Raw genomic sequence first — 10,141 nt, forward strand, 5'->3', positions numbered from 1 at the left:
CATGTGTTGGGTCCCACCACATTTCAGTGAGCCCCACTACCTCTGGGTTGGTGTCACCTAGCAGGAGGGGAAGTTCCTCCTGCTTGTTCCCCATACTATGAGCATTTGTGTAGCGGCATTTGAGGCCTCCTGTGGATGTGTGCCCTGGCCCCCTAATCGCAGCGTTGCCCTGGCCCCTGTTGCTTGCTTGTGTATATGTTCCGCTCGTCCATCTAGGCTGGGCTGTACTTGATTATGCTCCATTACAATTCACAGGCCAGCCCTTGCCCGGCACTGAAGCAGAAAGAAGGCCCTCACTGTCACACACAGCCCTTGCCCCATTCCAGTAAGAAGGGAGGTGATTCATAATCCAGTTCCACACCCTCTTTCTGGCTGATTGAGGCTTAATGGTGACTCAAGTGCAGCTTGCAAAGTCATATTAAGGTGCTGAATACTAAGAACCAGTCTGCAGTATTTCCTGTTCCATTTGACAAAGCCAGCTGTTATCTAAGATTGAAAGGTAGGGGACTAATCAGAGACTGGGGGCCTAGCATAGCCTCCTTTAGTCTTGCAAATCATGGGGCACAACAGTGAATCACAGCTATTTTAGCACAGTGCAAATGTAATTGTGACGCACTGCAGGATTTTAATTCCATTTCTCTCTAATATGTGATTCAAAATACAGCTGCAATGTCTCCCCACGTTAGCAAACACAAGTTAAAGCTGTAGAGGTGTCACTCTTGAGCCCAAGAAATTAGGGCAACTGATCATGTTGCCCAGAGAGGCATCGCATCCAGCCAGCAGACTGAACAGTACTGGCTCCACACAAAGCCAAATCGTCTGCTTTCCTGGCCAGGAAGGTTTTTTTGGGGGGTTTTTTTGGTTTTCTGTTGTTTTTTTTTTTTTTGGAGGTGAAACTGCGGCAGCCAAGCTATAAGGGGCAAGTGAAATCAGAGACGCTGTAATAAAAGTAGGAGAGAAAATGATTGTATGGCCTCACTTGAGACTGGACAGTTTCTGCCTCTCTGGAAGAAGTCAGATAGTGCTACCCCCAACTGCAGTCCCTGGTTAAACAATCTCCTATTTTGCACTGGATAGTTATGTAACAGCAGCTCCAGTCACATGGGCACGGCCAAGCAAAGAAAGGGCATTATTCACAGGCTGAGATGGATGAACCCGGTTTAACACATGCACTTAGAAAACACTGTTCTCTCTGTTCGGTAATATTATTTCACATTCCATTCGTTTTGATAACCTCGTCCTTCTCCATCTAGCCTGCTGACTGACAGCATAACTGGGGACTTGACTAATGCCTTCCCCAGGGATTAGCTAACCACCCTAGCAACAGATCCTGCCTATTCAATGTTGGGGGGTTTTTGCCTTCCAGATGCCATTGTCTCATTTTGCAATTTATAATGTATGTGATAATATATAGGGGAACTACTAAGGTCAACCCTATTTCCTCATAAGGCCCTCCTCATTTTCATGTCCAAATCACAGAGGAAGAAAATTAAGACAGGGATTGCTTTCCAGAATTTACTTCATGCTATCCCTTGTGGCACAGGTACATGACTTGGCTGTGGCACAGAGAGAAAGCCAGTAGTAGTTCTGGATTCGGACCTCACAAGTTCTTATTTCCCTAGGCTAGTAAGTCACAGCTGTGCTTCTCTGGCTTAACCTCTGCCTTGCATAAAATCTAAGAGAAGTCCTACTTTTCAGCATAAAAAAAAAATCTATAGATAAAGCAGAGCTGACCCCTTTCTGGTATCTGATGCATTCTGTTTTTGACATCCTTGTATGTGTGTTCAACTGTAAAAATACTCTAGCAAATTGAGAAAGTGATAAGGGATTAAATCTGCATGGTGAGTTTACAATTAATAGCAAAGTAAATGATAAAGCCACCTGTGTCTTTTCTGCTTTGATATGCAAGAATGCTTTTGGGAAATTTTATGGGTCTGTTTTGCACTTACGTGTGCAGTTACTAATATATGCAGCCCTAGTGTTATTGGTCTACTTTCTACATTGCATGTTATTGAGCATACCAGAGAAGTTCTAGCTTCCTACTGATTTTAGTAAGAAGTTCCTCCATTGTAACCACATGGCATGAAGTGGCATGAACCAGACTTCCAGATGTGTAAGTACTACATTCTACATAGAAGCATTTTGTTATAAATCACTATTTCCTTGTATTCTGGCTTCTCTCACAACAGGTGTTTGGTATATTCAGACCTGAAGGTTTTAAGAAATCCCCAATAAATACACAGCTTTCTTTACTAGAGGGCCAAAAATGCTTGTAACTCTAGTTTTGACTTTACAGAGGAGGTGGCAAAAACCTTTTCTCAGCTAAATCACAGCAACAACACCATGTTTCTGGACAGATTTTTCAGAGGTGCTGAATATGCCATGCACCTCAGCAAAGAGGCCATCTGATCCAAATCCACTACATATTGGTCAGCGTGGTCATGTTATTTTTGACCTATGTGGGTGAACCCGTGGCCATGGAAGTCCAAGCTAATTTTAGCTATCTAGATCAGGAATGTCATACTTCTGCAGCTTCTGAACAGATGCACAGTTCCATCAAGAATAGAAGCAATGTAGACAAGCCTTCTCCTCCATGCTGCTTTCTTAAATTATAGTACTATCACTGGGCTAAATGTTTACACTTCCTGCATGAGCAATACGGGAGCTGCCTAAGAAAAAGGTTCAATAGTAGGGGCCCTGCACCAGAAAAGTGCTTAAACCCAAGTTTAACAGTTAAGCATCTGCTTAACTGCTTTGCTGAATCAGGGCTAAAGAACAAAACCCATAAGTAACGTTGCAACCCTCCACCTTCTACAACCCAGTAGCAGGGTGCTAATCCCTGGCATACTGAAACCATTCCCAAACAATGATGGCTTTTGACTAAATGCGTTACAAGCGCACTCTGAGAGATGATAAATTGTTACATCCAGTATCACCACTGAATATGATCCCACTCCTATACCCCTTTCCCACAGGAGATACCCCATTGCCTCTAATGGGATAACTCTTAGGAGCAAGGATTGAAACATTAGACCTCGGGTCAGCAACCACTAAAACAAAAAGATAACACACCATTACTTTAGAACAGGTTATTGAGGTGCCTCATGGTCACAACATTTCCTACAGATGAAGTAAGGTAACAACATGCTGCTAACACTGACAAAGCAACATTTTATGTTGATGACCTCAATGCATCAGGTATTGAGTAGTTTTAACGTGTTAATTTTATTGCTACTTTTACACAAAAAAATTAAAAGAAAGGAAAAGAAAGACACTACCAAATTCTACCTGCACTTGATAGAACTAATGAACCAGCAAGAACTCCTCCAAAATAATGCAAATTGTGCAGCTTCTGTCATGATGCATGTCAAGTCTAATAAATCTCTACACGGTCTGTGCCAAGACGACCCATCACGGTACTTTCCAAGATGAAAATATTTCCTGCAATAAACCTAGGGTTAGTTTCAGACTGCTCCGGTAGACACATGACTAGGACTTGGCCTGGATTTGGACAACAAAGCCCTAAAGAACAATATAAACTAGCCTGGTGCCAGCACCCTAAGAAACCATCATGTGCCTAAATCCAGTATGTGCCACATCCGCCCCATTCCATCATCCTGACTCATATTTGGTAATAAGGACAGCAGAATTGTGCCTTCAGCTGTGGGTTTCAAAGGGTCCACAGGTGAAATAAGGTACAGAATCAGGCTCTGAATTAACACTATAATTTTACAGCTACTCCGCTGATTATTTCTACCAGAAATGGGAAAAGAAGTCCATAGTTATACCGTGTAAAGCAATCAGGTAACCAGAAAATCAGTTCTAGATTCTACCCCTTTGTTGCCAATGTTCGCAGTTCTAAGCACAACTGCAGTTTTCATCTTCACTTGCCGTTGGGAAAACCCGACACCCTAGGGCAGCTCCATTTAGCACAGGAGGTATTTTCTCTTGGTCTATGATACATTTAAAGTACCTTCCCCATCAGCAGTCCATGTTCATTTACAGGATACGAGTTATGCCTCTACCTACTACTACTATAATGGAGTAACTGTCTTGATTCCACTAACCTAATACCAAGATTGATTAATAAAGCTGGAAAGCCCAGTGATGAAACACTAGGTAAGCTGCTGCAGTGACTTGAATTACAACTTGTATGGCAGAACCTGGGCCGTTAAGCAAATAAGACTTGGTTTTTCATTAACTCAATTCACAGTAACTAGATCAGCTACTTTAAACTGAGGCAGCCCTACTGACTTCAGTGAAGCTGAGACCATTTACAACAGAAAGGGTCCCTCAGTTTTCCTAGGTAACTGGAGGTGTTGCACTGCAGAGCAGCACTGTCCTGGTTCAGCAATGGAGGATGCTGGTAAGATATCCAGTCCTGAAAGAGCTGTGGCAAGGTTGTCAAAGCCAGTACACTAACTTGTATTTAGAAGCGAAAGCCTCCTCTTCCAGCTCACCTTTTCAACATCTGCTTTCGTAACATTGATGTCAGCATCCATCTTCTCAAAATATTGCTGCGCTCTATCGGCTTCCTTGCAGTCTCGTTCGAACCGCCTTTTACTCTGAAAGGGAAAAACAGGCACATCAGATATGGGTGAGAGACACTATTTGAAATTCAACCTAATAAGCACTGCTTACTAACATAATTTGCTGTAATCACTGCCAAGAGCGTTTGAGATTGGCTCGTTTACATCTGCATAAATTTCCATACTAAAGAACTACAAATACATCCAAGTTATCAGAAATAAAATCTCTGCCCTCATCCTCAGATAGATGGGTTCTTCTAGCAACAGCAATATTGACGCTCCATCAGTCTCTCAGCCTTTCTACAGTCCCCCTCTACATGAAACGTGCCTTTTGCTCTGAACTGCCAAACTGCTATTCTCTGCATTTAAATCCATCACTTGTGCCATCCTATAGTCCAGTGGTTTCCAAACTTTTTTGATTGCACAACCCTATCAGTAAAAAATTTGAGCATGCACCTCCAATATATGTATATTTATATAAATATACATATAAAGTTCTAGTATTTTCTTCCTGCACCCCAATGGATTGTCTTGTGCGCACGCCACTTTGGAGACCACTGCTATAGTCAGTGAGCCCATGCTACCTTTGTTGTTTTATACAAGTGCATTTGTGGCTGATTGACTAAGGTCTGCACAGCACATCCATTGTTTATCTTCCCCTGTCCTCATCCCTTCCCCTTCATATGGTTTCTCCTCCTCCCTCCAGGTCACACTTAATATTGAGGGCCAGTTTCCGATACATTTACACCTGTGGAATAGCACCTTTTCAGCAGATGGTCTCACTTGAAGTCATGCATGGAGTAAAGTGCTATTCGGTACCCATAACTGTATCAGAATACAGCCCTTTTGGATTGTAATCTCTTGGCAGGAGGGGTTGTGCCTTACTAGGGATTTTCTGTTGCTTCTAGCATACTTTGAGCAGAGGTGACCAACTTGCGGCACGTACGCCTCAAGTGGCACCAGCCGCCTCCATTAACAGCATGCAGCAGATCAGGGAAGGAACCAAGCAGCACAGTAGCAGAGAAGGCAGGAAGCAGAAAGCAGAGCAGCACATGGGGCAGGGAGTACAGGGAAGGAGGCAGAGAGGCAGAGAAGAAGATCAGAGTGGCATGGGGTGGGGGGGGAGAAGGAGGAAGGGCCAGGCTAATTTGTGGCATGCCTGCCAAAAAGGTCATCTCCCACTTTTTGCCCATTTTCAAATGAAATACTACTCATGAGGAGCAGACTGTTTTATGCCTATCTTTATATCCCAAAAAGCAGAGTTTTGAATTACATTCCTTTGATTTTCAGACCTTTTCCTAATCCTAATCTTTCTTTAAACCCCATGTTTAGAAACACTTCTCAAGACATTATTAAAATGCTCTAAACGTGACTTTGAAAGAAAGCTTCCACTTACTGCTTCAAGTTGTTTCCAGCAAGTTTCAATATGCTGCTGTGCCTTTCGGCCTTCATGGAAGTGCTGCAAAAAAAAAAAAAAAAAAAAGCATTTTGAACATTTAATTGAATACAGGAGCTGTAGAGAAACCAAAATTATTCTGGCAGCTGGGTTCTCTAGATCTACCAAACTGCTCAGGTGTAGAATAGCTACCTAATGTCTCAGCAGGCCACAGATGTGGATATGCATCAATTACAGAGGTTTCCTAGACAAAGTCTAATTAATCCTGTTAGCAATTCTATTTTGTATCGTTAGGCTAGCTCTTAATTATTGGTTTCCCAAGCTACCATCCCCACACAGTACTTCTACCTGAACAGGGTCTTTCTGGCTACTGACTGAATACTGCTTTTGAATTGCAAAAGACTCATTCTCTTGGATTGCTAGCAATGATAGTTCCTTCTGATTTTCAGATACAATATCAGCATGTGTTTTTCTTTTTTCCCCATTACAGGCTTATGTTTGTGGCACCACCCGTCTTCCTCTATTTTGTTCTGAAATTAATCTCCCTGGAAAATTGAATTCATATAAAATGTTATTATGTACCTTAGGCTATCATAGAAATTTTGAAGCATGAAGCAGCTGTCTACTAAGCGACATGTCCAGTAAAAATGCTTTAAGAACATCTGAGTTGTGTTGAGTGAAAATATGTCTTCTTGAATACACCTTTCTTCATCATAGTTAGCTTTAAATTATACCTCTTAGCACTTACAGACTGCCCTTCCTTTGGTTATCTAACATGTTTCATAAAGACGGCTATTCTTATTGTCTATTTGTGGGTGGGGTAGGTGAGGCACAGCAGAAGGCTGTGGTCACCTAGTGAGTCAGTGGCAAAACTACAAACAGAACCCATGCATTGTCTTTGCAACACCCTTTTTAGAAGCTGGACCCCGCTTACGCATTTCCTAACTCCTTGCCAAAACAAACTTCCAAGTGCAATCTGCTGACAGGCAGAGAGATGCCTGCAAACAGTACTATTTTATTTCCAGTTGAGAATGGGGAATAGGGATGGTACATTCATTTCAATGCAGCCACGTGGCAAACTCGGAGGCAAGGTGTTTGATCCTGGCAGGTGCACTGCACTTCCCTACAGGGACTTTGGTATATATTGTCAGTGACTAAGACCAAGCAAAATGATACGCATAACACTAACATGTGCTGTTGCATATAAACCAAGGGACCAGGTTCAAAAGACATTTCCCCAAGGGCACATGATTCCAGTTTCCTGCCCCTTCCTCTGAAGCAACTGACACTTGCCGGAGTCTTGAGAAACAGGATACTAGACTAAACACATCACTAACACTTCCTAGCTGTTTCTCTGATACCATCAAACCAGCTGGCTGCATCATACAAGGGATGCAAAAATAAACCAATAAAACTAAATTTATGGTGGCCTTCAGGTAGAGGGATGAACATGCACTGTTCTGAGGTACCGGGGTGCTCCTCTGAAGCGAATCATAGCAGCACTGTACAATTTTAGCATTCTGGCAGAGTTCATCTCCAAGCTAGAATCCCCAGAGCAGAGGAGAGTGCCATAACTTCAGTAACACTTTTAATTATAGGAACGTGCAGCGTCCGAGTCAGGCTGCTATCGTCCTACCTATAGAGAATACTTCAATGTGAAGCAGCTCAGCCATAAAAGGCAATGCAGCTGAAAAGTTGGCAGTGCTACAACTCCAGAGAACCCATTGTTTTTCCATTAAGTCTGATGAGACTCAGGCTATTCCAACTCTTACCTACCACAGTTTGCTTCTGTGTCATGCATACTTGCTGAAGCATGACATTATAAAAACATGCTGCTAGAGAAAATAACTCCACGTGATCCAAGTTTCTTATCTTGACTCGCATTTGCTTTAAAGATCTCTCTCTAGGTCCTTGTGTTACTGTGCTGAGGAGGTATGGAGTCCCCCACCTCCCTTCCCCGCACACCCCAACATGAATTATGAAATGCTCCTACTTCTGTCCTAATTCTGTATGTAAAGTTTAGCAAAAAAGGCCTCAAACTATTGCAGTTTATCTCCATTTCCTTTTTGAGCATACTCTCTATACAGAGAGATATGGGAAAGACCTCAGCTACACTAAGGTTGATAACTGCATCGGGTTGCTTTCTTCATACTGCATTTCCTGATTGTCGCTTTCCTTTGTAAATGGCTATTGCTCTTCTTGCCTTCCCAACCTGTAGATTCAGTGTGCTGCATGGAGGAAGTTGATTCTACACTAAGCTGTCGCTCAGAGCCAGAGGTACTGGCAGTGCTTTCCAAACCCCCTTTTTTGCACAAGACAGAGGATTTAACAGAACATAATGTTATTTATTGGCTGGAGATACTCCTGCAGACAAAAGGAAAGGGAAACAAGACAACAGAACAACTGCAAGACCTCATTTTTTTTAACATCTAGAATCTCTGTTCAATCAACAGAACTCTGAAATTTTGTACAATCCAAAAAACCTTCTGTTAGGTTGATGTTACTTGCGAAACCAAACTCCAAACTGCCATAACTGCACAAGCCAAGAACTGCAACATGAGCAGGTAGCAATCTCTTCAGATGCCACTATATTTTGAGAGAAGCTCATTTTATAGGAATGGAGCAATGAGATGCTATGATGAGCATCTGTAGGGATTAGGAAAGTAATGAGACCAAGGAAGAATATTAATCAGGATGCAGAGTTAAAGTTAGATGATTTCTAGTGCACTGAATTTCAGTATGCCACTAATTTATTGCATCATTGCAGTTTCAAATCCTGAATGGCACTTTTCTTCCAGCTATTCTTTAACTGCATTTGTAACACAACAGGCCTTGGAGCACTTTTGTCTTTGTCAACAAAAGCACGTTTGTGCATGATGATAAATGTAAAGTATTTTGAGACCATGTTTTTATTTCTGCAATCTTTTTTCTTGTATTCTACTTCTTATATTCTCAGGAAGAATTAGTCATTTCTCCTGCCAAAAATTTTATTTTTAATCAAAAGTGAATAATGATAGCACAGAGCACTTTTCAGCTTCAAAGCATTTTAGAAGACAGTTAAGTACCATTAGCCTCATTTTACAGATAAGGAAAACAACACATAGAGCAATGAAGTAACTTGCCCAGAACCAGACGGCAAGCTTGTGGCAGAGCTAAAACTAGAACCCAGGGCTCCTGCCTGCCACACCCAGTTACAACCCACTGCATCACTTTGCCTGCAGCAAATTCACTTTCTTAACCCATATCTACAAGCAGAAAGTCCATTTCATATTCTCTCCTCTGGATTTAAATCTTTTGAAAAAAATAACTGTAATTCTAGTGATCATTTCTGAAGTTGCAAGGCAGTGCTTTCAATTTAAGGTTTTTTAAACCCAAATCAGAGATTCCTATTAATTGATTATTCCCTAATGTATGTGTTCAACACATATGAAAAAGACAAACAAGTCAGGAAATCATGTAGAAAACCTCCCCCTCTAATTATTCACACTGATTTCTGCAGCTGAGTCACACTGATGTGTTTGTTTAAGCAGTTCATAAATAAAGAATGCAGCATTCCCTTATGAGTGTGAAAGTTCAAATCCAGCCTTCAGCAGGCATTTTATTTTAGAAATGAAGAGTAGGGTTGTAAGTAGGATGCAGTGACTCACATGCCCAGCCTGAAATACATTTGGACATGGATAGCAGTGATGTGAACTATTGTTTTCGTGCTTCACCTTCCCCATAAAGCTTCCTGATGTTATCTACACCAGCACAAACATACAAAAAGAAGCTGCATCAAGAACTGGATCAGCAATGACTCAATACCATCACTCCAACACCAAAATAGAAATCCTAACAAAACATTGGTAACAAAATAGAAAAAACAGTAGATAAAATGGAGGCAAACATAGACCTGAAAGAAAACACACACATTTGGGAAAAGGGATAATATATAGCTTGTTGCAAGCTTAGTTTAGTGTCCCAGACTTCAAAATGATGTATTGTATATTTGGAATGAAAATATCTGAGAATAAGTTACATTGAATGGTTTAGAGCTTTAAAGATCTAATGAAGAAAATGATATAGGAGCCATAGTCATCTGAAAGAGTGGAAACTATTTTTGGTAGCCAGAGTGAAAGAGAACTTACTTAGATTATATAAATGGAAATTGTAAAGTGAAGGTTATGATTCAGGTATATAAAGCAAGCCTGTGTTTTGAATGCTGTGTGCAGTTTTA

General features: G+C 41.4%; 1 protein-coding gene across 14 annotated transcripts in view; it reads right to left on the reverse strand.

Annotated features, from left to right (window-relative positions):
• The window catches only part of FNBP1 (formin binding protein 1), a 161,232-nt gene that overhangs the window by 63,179 nt on the left and 87,912 nt on the right, over nucleotides 1–10,141 (reverse strand). For all 14 annotated transcript variants that reach the window (XM_019510656.1, XM_019510665.1, XM_019510660.1 and 11 more), the window contains 2 exons: nucleotides 5,926–5,988; nucleotides 4,461–4,565 (listed from right to left, as the gene is read on the reverse strand). In XM_019510656.1, the coding sequence (XP_019366201.1) occupies nucleotides 4,461–4,565; nucleotides 5,926–5,988 (168 nt within the window). The remainder of the gene's footprint in view (nucleotides 1–4,460; nucleotides 4,566–5,925; nucleotides 5,989–10,141) is intronic.

This window comes from Gavialis gangeticus, unplaced genomic scaffold, assembly GCF_001723915.1.
Source record: "Gavialis gangeticus isolate Ggan-Ray unplaced genomic scaffold, GavGan_comp1, whole genome shotgun sequence".
NCBI lineage: Eukaryota > Metazoa > Chordata > Crocodylia > Gavialidae > Gavialis > Gavialis gangeticus.